The 14,812-nt window shown below is 48.7% G+C and overlaps 1 protein-coding gene across 2 annotated transcripts in view; it reads left to right on the top strand.

Annotated features, from left to right (window-relative positions):
- The window catches only part of LOXHD1 (lipoxygenase homology PLAT domains 1), a 297,140-nt gene that overhangs the window by 281,709 nt on the left and 619 nt on the right, over window positions 1–14,812 (top strand). For both annotated transcript variants that reach the window (XM_065549964.1, XM_008166053.4), the window contains exons 44-46: window positions 1,779–1,949; window positions 6,104–6,242; window positions 9,093–9,254. In XM_065549964.1, coding sequence (XP_065406036.1) covers window positions 1,779–1,949; window positions 6,104–6,242; window positions 9,093–9,254 — 472 coding nt within the window. The remainder of the gene's footprint in view (window positions 1–1,778; window positions 1,950–6,103; window positions 6,243–9,092; window positions 9,255–14,812) is intronic.

Raw genomic sequence — 14,812 nt, 5'->3', positions numbered from 1 at the left:
TGGCATCAGTTTTAGGTCTTCTAGGAACAGGTCTGTTACAAGCATAAAGCAAACCATGCACATTGAGCGACAAAGTCAGCCCTTACGTCTACAGACAGTGGGATCAGGGTGGGAGAGGGAATCAGCTTGCGGGGCTGCTCTAGAGCAGAGGTTCTCAAACTTTTTTTGCTGGGTCCCCTTTTGAAAATATTTCAGGCTGTGATGACCCCGCCCTCTCATTCTTGGTACCAGACATAGCTTTTGCGGTGTCAGAGCAGATCCCTACAGAACTAAGTAACCATACCATGCCACCCTTACTTCTGTGCTGCTGCTGGGCATCTTTAGAGCTGGGCATCTGGCCAGCAGCCGCTGCTCTCTGGCTGCCAGCTCTGAAGGCAAGGAAAAAGGACAAGCAAAGAAAAATCATGGATATTCGTGTTCCAAAAATCCACCCGGACAGAGATCGGAGGACCAAAAAAAAGGTCATGTCTGGGAAAACCTGGATGTATGTAACCCTATTTTTTATGATCTCATGACATTCCCCCCCCCCCCAATAGCCTCATGACCCCCTTTTGGGTCGGGGCCCCCAGTTTGAGAAATGCTGCGTTAGAAGATCTCTGCAGGGCAGCTAACACAGGCTTAGGACTGAGTAGGCCAAGGGAGGGGTGAAGCCGGCAGATCTGCAGAGCAGTGGATCCTCTGGTCTCTCTGCCATGGGGCTACGTTAGGGAAGCTAAGGAGCAGCTGTATGAGCACGAGATGCTCCCACTCTTTGCCCTTCCCATATCTCACTAGAACCCAGCCCAGGCTGGGCTGAGGATCTGGCCCACAATAGGCTACTTTTTTTTGTGGTGTAATTCCATTGGCTTCCAAGGAGTTACAACAGGGATGGGTCTGGGTCCATTTACAAAGAGAGCTTTGAAACAGAATGCTTCAACTGAGGTTTCATTCCCTGAAAGGTGGCTGTGCCAATGCAGCACCTTCTTACTCGGCAGGTCTGCTCCTGGTCTGTAAACGCAAGAATCGTTGTCCTGTATCAGAGTGCTGCTTCGTTCCCAACCCCAGACACAATGGGCCAGATTTTCAAAAGACAGAGTCTCCAGCTCTTCACCCTGGGTTTTTAAATTAGAAACGTAGGGGATAATTAAAAGGATCAATCCAGAATAAGTGTATACATCTGCCTATCTCTTCTGTAGAGAGAGATCTCTTATGTGTCTCCAGGCATGTCACAGTGTGTACGCACACACATATGATGGTCCCCATTTAAAAAGTCCATTTAAAAAGTCCAATTTACTAACAGTTACATTGCCCTATACTTAGACTACGAAATAATTAATATTGTAGAGATTGCAGTGAGGTAAATCTTGACTCTCTAATGGCATCTATGATATATCCATGGTGAACTCTCCTCTCAACACAGAGCTAGCCCCAGCAGCCCTTCACAAGGATATCTGCAATAATAGCAAAGTGGGGTTCAGAAAGAGTGGAAGAACTTACGGTCCAGTTCACCTAGTCTGACTCTTCCCCAACATATTGGGGAGCCTTCTTGGGGTCCAGAGGAGGGGGGCTGCTGCTGCCCTTCAATTGGCTGCCCTGCCTCCTTACTCATGATGAACGTGGTCCTTATAGGATAAGCTCCACAGGGTAGCGACCTTGTCTTTTCTGCCTCTGTAGAGCACCAGGCCCGCTTATGGCCCTTTCAAACAAAGGACATACCTTTTCAGGGCCCACAGGTTCCTTCTGGCGATGGGTATGTCACCTACCCAAGCATTATATATTTGTTCTTTTTCACCAAAAAGGAGTTGCACCTGGCTGGCACTTGGAATACATCGACGTGAAAGACGCCACCCTGGATAAGACGTTCCGCTTCCAGTGTGATCGCTGGCTGGCTAAAGGCGAAGATGACGGTCAGCTCATAAGAGAACTGGCTTGTGCCAATAACGACATCCTGGAATTGAAGGAGCGCACATGTAAGTTGGAGACTTTCTCTGAGAGTCACCGGATGGCTGGAGCTATTGAAACCACTCGTCTGAGAGTCACCGGACTGGCACTTGGTGCTTCTCAGGCGTAGTTTACCTCAGTGCCTGTTGATACCCAGCACCGTGGTTTTATGAGAGAAGATTTATGAGGAGGAAGCACAGTTAGTCTCACTCTAGGCTGAAAGTGAAGATGGCACCATATGCATCTGTTGACGCTAGCACTATGCAGAGATAATTCAAGGTTATGTCTTCATTAGAAATAATGGGCTTGAATCTTTAAGGTGGAAAATAAGTTCAGTTTCCAAAGGTGTACAGGTAACATTGCCCCAGCTGCCTTGGGGCTGCAAGCTCGACTGCAGGGTTTAAAACCCCATAGCCCTGATTCTGCTCTGAGTTATTCCTGATTTGACACCAGGGTAACTCCACTGAGGTCAGTGGTGAGGGAGAAAGCATTATTATTTCATAGCTCTGACAAAAGTGCCAGGCATGTCACAGGTCCCTGCCCTGAGGAGTCTGGAGAATGTATATCACCCAAGGTATGTCTGCATGTGGAGCTTGGGGTGTGATTTCCGGCTCGATGAGGCATACTTGTGCTAGCTTTCATCGAGCTAGCATGCTAAGAACAGAGTGCAGCTGTGGTGATGTGAGGCTGCCTCGAGTACAGACCTGTCTGAGGTGCTAGGCACATCCTCAGGGCAGCTAGCCCCTCCCACCACTTGCACTGCTGTAGCCACATTCTATTGTTCGTGCACTAGCTTGAGGAAGAGACAAACCCATGCTAGCTCTCGAGATGGGAATTACACCCCCAGCTGCAAGTGCAGACATACCCTAACAAATCCTTCATCTTAGGGTGACAGATGTCCCGTTTTTAAAGGGACAGTTCTGTTTTTTGGGACCTTTTTCTTATATAGGCACCTATTCCCTCCCCCCATCCCGTTTTTTCACAGTTGCTATCTGGTCACCCTACTTCAGCTTAATTCAACTCTGTCCATTCAATTGGACACCCTTGCATAATATGCCATTCATCTATCTAAGGTACTTATAAGTACAAGGCTCTTAGGCAGGGCCGTTCTTACCCATACGCAAAGTACGCAGCCATGTAGGGCACCAGGAAATTTGGGGCACCACATTCCCTGGTGCCCTGCGCAGCTGCGTGCTGCTCAAGCCCCTGCTCCGGCTCTTCCCCAGGGCCCCTGCCCCTGCTCCGCCCCGCCTCTTCCCCGCCCTCACTCCCCTGAGCTCTGCAGCAGGGCCGGGGCTGCACTCACAGGCGGCGGGAGTGTAGCAACCCGGCCCCAGCCACGCCGCTGGTGAGTGCTGGGGGGTGGTTCCCCCCTGCCCCCCAAGCCAGCCCTGCCCCCCCACGGAGGCCTGGGGCCAGCCCCCCCCGCTCTCCTACGTGGAGGCCTGGGGCCCCACACACACACACCCTTGCAGGGGGGGCTGCGTAGGGCCCCAGAATAGCTAGGGGTGGCCCTGCTCTTAGGCAAAGTAAGCATGGATCGGTAACTGGTTAAGAGACAGGTAACAAAGGATAGCAATAAATGGTCAGCTTTCAGAATGGAAAGGTCAATAGTGGAGTCCTCCAAGGATCTGGACTGGAATCTCTGCTGGTCAACATATTCAGAGTTGAAATGGAAATGGGGGTAAACTGTGAGGTGGCAAAGTTTGCAGATGATACCAAGTTACTCAAGATAATTAAGTCCAAAGCTGACTGCAAAGATTTACAGAGGGATGTCACAAAATGGGTGACTGGGCAACAAAATGGCAGATAAAATTCAATGTTGATAAATGCAAAGTAATGCACATTGGAAAACATCATCCCAACTATACATATAAAATGATGGGGTCTAAATTAGCTGTTACCACTCAAGAAAGAGATCTTGGAGTCACTATAGATAGTTCTCTGAAAACATCCGCTCAATATGCAGCGACCGTCAAAAAAAAGGGAACAGAATGTTAGGAACCACTAGGAAAGGGATAGATAATAAGACAGAAAATATCATAATGCCTCTATATAACTCCATGGTACACCCACACCTTGAATACTGTGTGCAGTTCTGGTTGCCCCAGCTCAAAAAAAGATATGGGAATTGGAAAAATCTGTAGAGAACGGTAGTGTTATGCAACAAAATGAGTAGGGTTATGCAACAGCTTCCATATGAGGAGAAATTAAAAAGACGGAGTGTTCAGCTTAGAAAAGAGACAACTAAGGGGGAATGTGAAAAAGGTCTGTAAAGTCATTAATGGTGTGGAGAAAGTGAATAGGGAAGTGTTATTTACCCCTTCACATAACACAAGAAGTAGGGATCACCCAATGAAATTAATAGGCAGCAGATTTACAACAAACATAAGGAAGTTCTTCACACAATGCAGTCAGCCTGTGGAACTCATTGCCAGGTGATGTTGTGAAGGCCAAAAGTATAACAGGGTTCAAAAATTAATTAGATAAGTTAATGGAGGATAGGTTCATCAATAGCTATTAACCAAGATGGTCAAGGATGCAACCCCATGATCTGGGTGTCCCTAAACCTCTGACTGCCAGAAACTGGGACTGGACAACAGGGGATGGATCACTTGATAGTTGCCCTGTTCTGCTCATTCCCTGTGAAGCACCTGACATTGGGCAGTATTGGAAGGCAGGATACTGGACTAGATGGACCATTGGTCTGACCCAGTATGGCCATTCTTAGGTTTTAAACCAGAATGGAAATTATTCTGATAAAGGATGTTGACTACTTTTGTTTTACTTTTTAATTTATTTTCTTCGGGTGTTTAAAATACATCTGGAGGGGCCCCTCCAGTGCTCTGGGTGCCTGTCTCATAAATTAAAATTTACAATATAAACGTAGTCAACGGACTGTCCAAAAATACACCCTCCTCAATCCATCCCCTCCTCAGCAGACTAAACAAAGTACAGGGGTGGGGGGAAGATGAGCTTTGCAGCATGCTCAGGAAGTTAACAAATCCAAGCTCTGGCAGAGCAGTGAGGGAGCAAATTCCAAAATCATGGAACCCTCATAGAGGATGCCTTGTCAGCAGCTCCTTCTTATTTGTATTGAAAGCGCCTCTGATGATCTCATCCGTGGCTGCTTATGACAGACCGAGAGGTGATCTCTCATGGTACCAGGTCCAAAACTAGTTTAGGGCTTTATAGTTTAAAACCAAAACCTTGAATTCTACCTGGAAGCTTACTGGAAGCCAGTGCAGATGACAGAACACTGATCTAAAGTGCTCCCAATGTGTAACTCCCTTTAATAAGCAGGCTACGGCATTATGCACTAGCTGCTGCTTCCTGGGGGTCCCAAGGTATAAGCCCATGTGGAGCACCTTACAGCAGTTTAATTATGAGGTGGTCAAGGAATGGACAATTGTGAGAGGATTCCCACAGGAGAGAGAAGGTTGTAAATCGTTTTGCCAGGCAGAGATGGAAGAGAGCACTCATGGCTACAGCCACTGCCTGGGCATTTAGGAGCTGCCCATGACCTAATACCTCGCCCCCATATACACACATATGAAGTGCGGACCTGTTTTACAAATGGTGGTTGCGCTCCCTCAATGAGGGGTGTCCATATGAATTCCACCAGCTCCTCAGCTGCTTCCACAACTCAGCAGCACGATCTCAGTCTTGATGGAATTGCATCCAGTTAGCTCTCATCCAAGCCGCACGTTCATCTAGGCACAAGATCATTCATCCCACTGCTCCAGCCAGGTGAGACATGATGGAGACACAGATGTCATCAGCATACTGAATGCACTGCAGCCCCTATATCCTCACTAACCATCCTAGTGGCCTCATAGCCACATTGAGCAAGACAGGAAACAGTATCAACCACTGCAGCACACCTGCCATCAGGGCAGAGGGACAGCTGCTCACAACTGCCCTTTGAGTTCTCTGAAAGAAGAGAGCCACTCAAGAGTAGCCCCAGACACTCCTGCTTGTTGATCATCCTAAGCCTATTCTGCTTTCTGTTTATTCCTTCCCTGGGGTGAAATGTGGGCCCCACAGGAGTCAATGGCAAAGCTCCCGTTACCTGAAGGCCATAGTGACAGTCCAATAGACAAGTCTCTGTCTGGCCATTGTCATTGATTGCATCTGCTCTGCTCTGGCTATTTAATTTTGTGCTTTAATTTTGCCTTGGAAGCCTATGAGATCGTCACAGTGACGAGTGACACAGAGGATGCAGAAACCAAGGAAAACATCTGGATCATCTTAGAAGGAAAGAAGGGCCGCTCAAAAGAATTCCTTCTGGAAAACTCCTCCAAAAAAAGGAAATTCACAAGGTAGGTGAGCTAGGCCTTGATGGGTGAGCAGGAAGGGAATGTCACCAGCTGTGTCTCTCTTATAAAGGCCCCTCCCTCCCTTCCTCTGGCGGATCCATGGAGCGGCATTAGGAGTGTCAGACCATTTCTTACTTTCCTTTCCGAAAGATACAACAGGTAGTAATGTGGAAGAAAGAAGTAACGTTTGCCTCTGGAGGCCAAGTTTATGAATGAGCAGAAATGTCCATCTGGGGATTGGACACGTACATATATGTGTGCGCATATCCTTCAAAACTTAAACAAGGGTCATGATACTTCAGGGGTTTGCCAGATGAGCCTAAGGGGAACCCCAACAGGCTCAGCTGGGAGGAGCTGTAGAAGAACTCATCTGAGGGGGAGGTGTTTTTAACATCTCCAACAGAAGGTTCCTGGGGTGGAAGAGAGTAAAAATAAGTCCAGGCTAAATATTGTCAGTGCTGTTTAGATCTGACCTAACATTCCAAATCTTTGGTTTAGGAATGAGAGATCTCTGGTATATGTCGTGCGTGCAAGAAAAGGAGAGAGAGAAATGATGAAAGAAAACTTTATACTGCAGATATGAATGGGCGCTATTATGTATGAGTGTATAAACTGGCTGGCGGCACCTTTATATAGATGAAACAAATGAGAATCCCTCTTCCACATTTCAAATCTACACCTGAACACACTAAAAACTGGTCAAACCCCTCTAGTTATTAGTATCCATGAGATAGGTTTTGTGTTGTTTTTGTTTATGGACACTGTACACAGTATGCTGCCTGAAGTATTGGGAGCATAAGCTTTCGTGGGTAAGAACCTCACTTCTTCAGACCCACGAAAGCTTATGTTCCCAATACTTCTGTTAGTCTCAAAGGTGCCACAGGACCCTCTGTTGCTTTTTACAGATTCAGACTAACACAGCTACCCCTCTGGTACTTGACAGTATGCTGCCCATAGACCACAAAGAATATTAGAGTAGCCTGTTTGTTGTGGAGGGAGGGAGTGTTTTTCTGTCAGGAACTCAAGAGAGTTCCTTCCAAAGCAGGCAAACTTATGAGTAAATTGGACTCTAATATTAATGGCATCAGTGTGTATGTAGCTATTTTAAACATCAGTGACCCAACAGCAAACAGCCATGATACGAGGAAACCTCCATCTGTTAACCAGTGCTGTGCTCCTGTTATGAAGCGGTTTGGCACAGTTTGGGGACGGATAGGACTGCAATAAAAAGAAACAACAAGAAAAACATATTTCACAGAATAAGCAGATTGTCTGTGGTGGTTAGGAAGGAACCTCCTCTATTTACACAATTGGCCAGGGGTATAATGGGGCTAGGATTCCTTCCTCTGAAGTAATAAGCATTGTCTACTGTTGGAGACAGACAACTGGATGAACTACTAGTTAAGGCTATGTTCTAGTCAGGGGTATATATTACAAGTCTTGGACAGATCACGGTCAATAAACAAAAAATCATGGCCCGTGACATGTCCATGACTTGTACTATATACCCCCGACTACATTTTGGGTGCTGCGGGAGGGGAAGGGGGAGGCTGCTCGGGTGCCCCCAGGCCAGCCACACCCACCGCTGCAGAAGTCCTGGAAGTCCTGGAAAGTCACGGAATCCGTGACTTCTGTAACCTCCCTGACAGACTCACAGCCTTACTAACAGTCTAATCTCAACCTGTTTATCATAGTGGGCTGCATATGCGGCCCACAATGTATTACATGGACCACAGGTTGAGAACCACAGGGCCCTCCCATCCCAAAACCCACACACAGTCGCCTGTGCCCAGCACCCCCCTACCCAGAGACACCTCCACAGAGTGGGACCAGGAGTGGACCCCTGGGCGCAGGGCTAGACAGCTGGGACCCGGACCTGCCACGTTGGACCGGGCAGCCGGACCGGGGACCTGCAGTGCGGGGCCGGACCCCACCGCGCAGGGCCGGGCAGCTGTCAGCCAGACGGGGACCCCGCTGTGTGGGGCCAGGCAGCTGGCAGCCAGGACCCAAGGTGACAGGCCAGGAGTGGAGCCCCACCTAAAACCTGGGGGTGCTGCAACATCCCCGCAAACCCCTAGTTTCCAGCGCCCAACCCCCTCACTGCCCAGATCTGCCCTCCCCCCCCAACCCTGCCCAGAGACCCACTCTCCTGCCCCCTGCCCTCCTGCAGCACTCACCAGCCCCCTGCTGGTAGGAACACTCCTGCAAGCTGCCTTATGCTCTCTCCCCTTCAGCCAGCCCCGACCTCTGCCAGACCAGAGCGGCAAATTTTGAATTTTTTTTAGCATGCAGCAGGGCTGCAGCAGTGGGCTAACTGGGCTGCGGGTTGAGAACTACTGGTCTAATCCGATAAGGCAGCTACTAAAGATACACAACAGAAGAGTTGGCCAAATGTTTGACAGAGATACATTATTCTTAAAAGCCCATCTTGAGAACAGCTTAAAAACAGGAGGGGTAGTTTGACTAGTGGTTTTAAAAGCAGCTATGCTCAGTAGATCTACAACAGATACAATATCTGTCAGAGGAAAAAAATGAATGCTTTAGGGGAAAATTAGTCATTCTTTAGCTTTCTCTATAACAAGACAAATTGATTTTGGATGTGAAGTAGCTCAAACATACCCTGGAAGGTCCTAGTGGTGGTAATTTAAAGTGTCATCCTAATCAGGAAAAATACTGAATTTAAATACGGAAATTATACTTTGTGATAAATAATTATGGGTTAAATCAAATGACTTTAAATGAAGGTTTGTTTTATATCTTTCATAGCCACGCTCAAATTACTTAATGCCAACATGACACAAGTCATTGCCAGTCTCCAAGATGTTAATTGAAACTCTTCTACGTTTCCTGCAGGGGAGCAACAGACAAATTTCTGTTTTCTTCAAAGAATGTTGGTGATATTGCAGCCATCTGTGTTGGTCACTGTCCAAAAGATGGAAGGAAGTCAACCACAAAAGCTGATGCGTACTGGCATGTTCGAGAGATAATCATAACAGAGATGGAACTTTGCAACAAGTAAGTTGTTTCCATCAAAACAGATATGCAGTATGCAATAAAGAACTCCAGGGGCTAAAGGCAGAATGGCCTGGGAGATTTAAATAGTATTGTAACCCGGTTCTTCAATAGTTAACCTTTCCTAGCCATGCATGTTGAGCCTTAAAAATTCTTAGCATGCTTTAAAAACTAAGGGCAAGATATTTAAAACATTTAGGAACTGCCGCAGACAAGTCTAATTCGCATGCATGGTTTCCATGTTTCTGGTGTGAAGTATTTGCATGTGCGGATGGATGCACAGTCATAAAACAAATCAGCATGTATTTTGCAAAAAAACAACAGCCCTGCACTCCTAAGCTCGTTGAAAATCTAAACCTGGTCATTTAGATTCTGTGGGTCACTTTTCAAAGATTGGCCTCTAAACTGCTTCTGTGAAAATGACATTCAGGCATGTCAGTATTCAACATGGGAGAAACCTCAGATTTGACTCCCTTTGCATTTTGGGATGGTTCCAGTATGAATCCTTGGATCCAAAAGCACCTCAGGAGTCATCTACAAAACTATAACGGGGAGACACACCTCTTGAGCGCCTCCGGCTGCTGTATGCAGCACTGATAGACTTGCTTGGCAGGTCTTCTGTGGCTTGGCTCTCCAGCCAAGTCTAGATGAACACCTTCTGGGTATATACCATCTGATAGATAAACAGTCTATCTGCCCTTAGTAGGTGCCTTTTGCCCTTTCTTTGGGCTCCCAACTCAGTCCTGCCCACTTCGTGGGGTTTACACCACTTTACTTCTAGCCAGTAGCAGAACCCAGGGCTGCCCAATACTCCAGGTTCCAACCCAGGGACCCTATGAACAGCCACCACATACTGCTCAATTTCAATTAGCTGCCACTTCTTTCCTTGGCCTCTTCCTACCTGTCCCCTTTTAGCTTCACCTTTATCTCAAGATTAAGGTGTCTCATGTCCTCTCTCCCTGCAAACCCAGCTAAGCAAATGCTGCCAGTAACAGACTCTGGCTATCCTGTAAGCTCCTAAGGCCAGAGAGAAGCACCCCACCTTGCCCCTCTAGTCCCAGCCAGGAACTGACCTGCTTGGGCCCTGCAGTGCCTTTTATTTGAACCTGCTGGGCTCTGATTGGCTGCTTCCATGCAGCCTTGCTAGGCATGTCCAGGATCCACCCTTGCTGTTCCTTTCCTGGGGCAGGATGATGGGGCCTCCAGGAGGGGGCCACAAAGGCCCAGTACACCCTGTCACAAAAACCAACAGATATTTTTATTCTCTGGTTTGGAGATGGCAGAAACCTTCCAAGATTTTCAAGAGACTTCAGATTATCTTGGTGATCTCGTGTGATCGGCTAACCTCTCAGCACTTCAACTCCTTGGCCCCATCAGCCTGAGCCCTTCATTTGGAAGTGGCAATGTTCATGCAGAGTTAATGAGCTGCTAGCGCTGAGAATAGGCAGGAAAAGGAAAAGAATGGTCATCCGAAGAGCAAATACCTACTAGCTGTCAATCTTGGGCCAAAATAGCTAAGCAAACACATCCAAACTATTAATGGATTCCTTTTCTTCGCTGCGATATTGCCACTACCATTAAAGTATTTAACTTTAAGGGTTTCATTCCTGCTGAGACAGTTTAGTGTTTAAAAAGAAATCCTTGATGTGAGATTTTGATGTTAAGTGTCTCTTCCAGCAAATTAATCAACAGCTAAATCAAATCAGCCTGTAGAAGGGCCATGTTAATATTTGCAATGAAAACTCAGACAGTTATAGTCTTGTCTCGCAATCAGGGGAAACCTGCACGCCCGACCCTGCAATCACAGCCACATGCCCGAGGCTATTGTGCATCTGAAGGGCCTCACTGGAACCAGTGTGGCCCCACAAGGGGGCAGGGGTCTTCTTAAAGCACAATTCAAGTTTTTTATTTAAACATGACATAGTACAGCAACAAGATTCTGCTGTAAGTTGCAGCCTGTCACAGCCCATTCTGCCCAGAACCCTGGCTTCTTAAATGTTCTCCGTAACCACAGCCCTACCTAGCAGCAGCTGCTCCAGTTGCTGGATCCAGCCTTCAGTATTGCCCATCCCAGAGGTTCAAAAATGATGAGAGGAGACACCCCTCCCCCCCCCCTTTCCCCTCTACCCTCTCCCCAAAAACCAGACAAATTATAAAGATTAACTTAACAGTCATGATTTTATTTTAAATAATATATTTTGGTTCTTTTTCTTTGCCTTTTGGTTTTAGAGTCATTAGCATACACAGGGCCGGCTCTGGCTTTTTTGCCGCCCTAGGCAAAAAAGCCACCCGCCGCCCTCCCCCCGCCCACTCCCCCCCCAGCGCGGCAGGGGAGGGCACCGAGCCCGGCCACAGGCCCGCAATCCCCGACCGGCCGAAGCGCCGGGGGGAGGGTGGCGAGCCCACCGCGGCTCCGCTCTCCCTGGCGGTGAGCCCGCTGCAGCTCTCCGCTCTCCCCGACCGGCTGGAGCACCGCGGGGAGGGCGGCGAGCCCAGTCGCGGCCCCGCTCTTGGGCCGTGGAGCGCCCCGCCCCGCCGCGCCGCCCCCCTCCAGGCGCCGCCCCAAGCACATGCTTGGTGGGCTGGTGCCGGCCCTGAGCATACAATTGGGTCATGTTTTCAAGCTTTTCTCTGCAACTTTGAGGGGTAGAAATTTACAAGAAAGAAAGAAAGAAAGCTGAGATTTTCACCTAATGAGACAATTCCCCCAGCTGAGGTTTTAAGGAAAACTCAGAATATCATAAAATCCACGATAAAAATCCCAAGAGCTGGCAACATGGCAGTTGTGAGAGAGTTAAAAAAGCGCTCACTGGGAAGTACGTTCCCACCCCTGAATAAGGGCTTCAGGATTTATTCTCATCAGACCCTCCCAGGTACAACACTTCTTTCCAAACATGGGCAGGTATTTCTGTGGTTTCAGACGCATTCAAAGGGTTGTAAGACCTTAAGGAATATGGTAACACTGTGGTGCTGAAGAAGCCCTTTCTTCAGGTCTTAATTTTATCCGTGCATAATGCAATCCAGCTGAATTCCTTCAGGGAGTGCCTGCTGCCGTTTGGACAGGAGAGGGAGGAAACACAGGTGGAAATGACTTGCATCATTGCAAATAAAATACCTCATTAAAAGCCCAATGTCCAAATCTCTGGCTGATTACCAGACACACAGTAATTTATGAGTATGTTCTGTGCTTCCTGTACATCGCCAGGGGCATCCCAGTGGAGTGAAGGGTTTTCAGCATCTGGTACATATTTCAGTGCTTGCTGTTTCCTTTGTCTGCTCAGGATGGGCTGAGAGTTATAAACGAGGAGAGAGGGGACACACATACTTCCTCCCCCAGCCTTTAATATTCCCTCTTTTCCTGTTCTCCCTCACCTCTGCCCCCTTCCTTGTCATCCCATTGATGGTGGTAATTGCTGAACTTCACCTTGATGGGTGAGAGCATAGATGATGCACCTAACTTTGAAAGCTTGTCCCTAAGTTTGTTTGATTGTTTTAAATCAAAAAGCAGCAGCCTGCCTGCTCTGCTGGGCTCTCCGATAGTAGCCATTTATGATGTTATTTTTATAGTTCTGTGAGTGTACATGACACTTGACAGGCAAATAAGACGACAAGGGCACCACATTCAATTCTGGCATAAGTTGAGCGACTTCAGTTACCTAGGGACATGTTGGATTCTCCATCACTCCACGTCTTTAAATCAAGAGTGGATGTCCTTTTAAAAGCAATGCTCTAGGTCAAATAGAAGTTATGGGCTTGATGCAGGATTTACTGTGTGAGGATCCTATTGTTTTTGATCTTCAGCCCTAATGCCTAACTAAACGTGCTAGCGTCATGTCATGCTAGCTCCTGTCATGACACAACTCCCTCAATAATCCTCCCCTTGGCTCTGCAGCAGGGCTGCCGGGGGGGGGGGGGCAAGTGGGGCAATTTGTCCCAGGCCTCGGGCCCCACAGGGCCCCCCCACGAGAGTTTTTTGGGGCCCCTGGAGTGGGGTCCTTCAGTCGCTCCAGGGGCCCCGGAAAACTCTCACGGGGCCGGGCCCCCGGAGCTTCTTCCACTCTGGGTCTTCGGCGGCAGTTCGGCGGCGGGGGGTCCTTCCACTCTGGGACCCACCGCCAAAGTGCCAGGTCTTCGGCGGCAATTCGGCGGCGGGGGCCCCCTGCTGCCGAAGACCCCAAGCTCCCTGAATCCTCTGGGCGGCCCTGCTCTGCAGAGGGCAGCACTGAACCTGCAACATGGCGGCCTCACAACAGGTTTTCAACCCGGAAATCCGAGGAGGGGCTGTTCAGCTAGGAAGCCCCTTCCCCTTGCTACGTTGCATGTACGAGATGGCAAATCTCAAGGTGCAGCTTAGGAAGATTGAAGTCATTTAAACCATCTGCTTGAAAGCACGGGATTTGAACAGTCCTGTTCTACCAATGTTTAGGGTTGCTGTTCGCCCCTAGAGCTGCAACAGCCTTCAGAATAAGTCCCTGATATCCAAAAAAATGTGAGTCGTGGGCAAAGCTTCTTCTTGGGGAGGCTAGCCCCCTGCCCATCTCTTCCAGCTGAGGACCCGCCTCTTCCAGTTGAAGCCCCGCCCCCGCTCGCTGCTGTCAGCCACCCCCCATGGCCCTAGCTGGGACTGCGGCGGAGCTCTCGGCCCTGGCTGGAGCACCGAGCCCGGAGCTCCTCCCCTGTTCCGCCCCTTCTGCCCGTGACGCCGCCCATGGCTCCACCCAATTCCACCCCCTCCCATCCCCCCATTCACTCCCCCGCCCCGAGACCAGAAAAGCTCTTGCCGCCCGCCCTCCCCCCCCCCCCCCCCCCCCCCCCCCCCCCCACCACCACTGCAGAGTTGCAGCGGGGAGCGAGAGCTCCTCCAGCCCTGGAGCCGTGGTGGGAGGAGACTTTTCAGGGGGGGGTCCCAAATCCACCACTGCCCCTCCCCTATGGTGGCGCGAGGGTTGGGGGGAAGGCTTAGCCTTCCCTGGTCTCCATTATGTGTTGCCCATGCCAAAAAATCCAGTAAAAGCACAAGTAAAATGAGCTACCTCCACTGTGATTAGAGAGTGGGGGCAGAGCTGTTTGAGGGCAAGAGGGCAGTGGAAATTGTTATGGTTGGAGGAAATCCATTACCACAGAACTTTTGAACTTCAGAAGAAGGGTAAGTGTTCATATGCATACTGTGTAACTCAAGCCAGCTGTTTTAGCTCCGCGTATTCAAAGGCGAGTGTATTGGGTAATGCTGAAATGTAGAACAACTGTAAGGTTGAAGGGCTGAGTTGACGTTCTCTGACTTGAATTTGTCTTTCCAGGGAGGCTACATATTTCAAACTTGCAAAATAATTGGCTATGTCCTTTAGAGAGCTTCCTGTAGCACACAGAGCAGTGCTGTTTCTTAAAATCCCAGAATCTTCAGTTCAAGTCCCAAGCAAGGATACGTCCCTCTCATTCTAAATACAAGGTTGAAACATTAGTAGTAGGTGAATTGCTAAATCGTCTGTCCCCATTATACCTGGGCATTCATAATGCAAAGCAAAAGGCCATATTATTAACACACTGTTAACTTTCCTTTGGCA

The sequence above is a fragment of the Chrysemys picta genome, chromosome 6 (assembly GCF_011386835.1).
Source record: "Chrysemys picta bellii isolate R12L10 chromosome 6, ASM1138683v2, whole genome shotgun sequence".
NCBI lineage: Eukaryota > Metazoa > Chordata > Testudines > Emydidae > Chrysemys > Chrysemys picta.
Note: the sequence above shows the minus strand (reverse complement) of the source record. Positions and strands in the feature narration are given on the sequence as shown.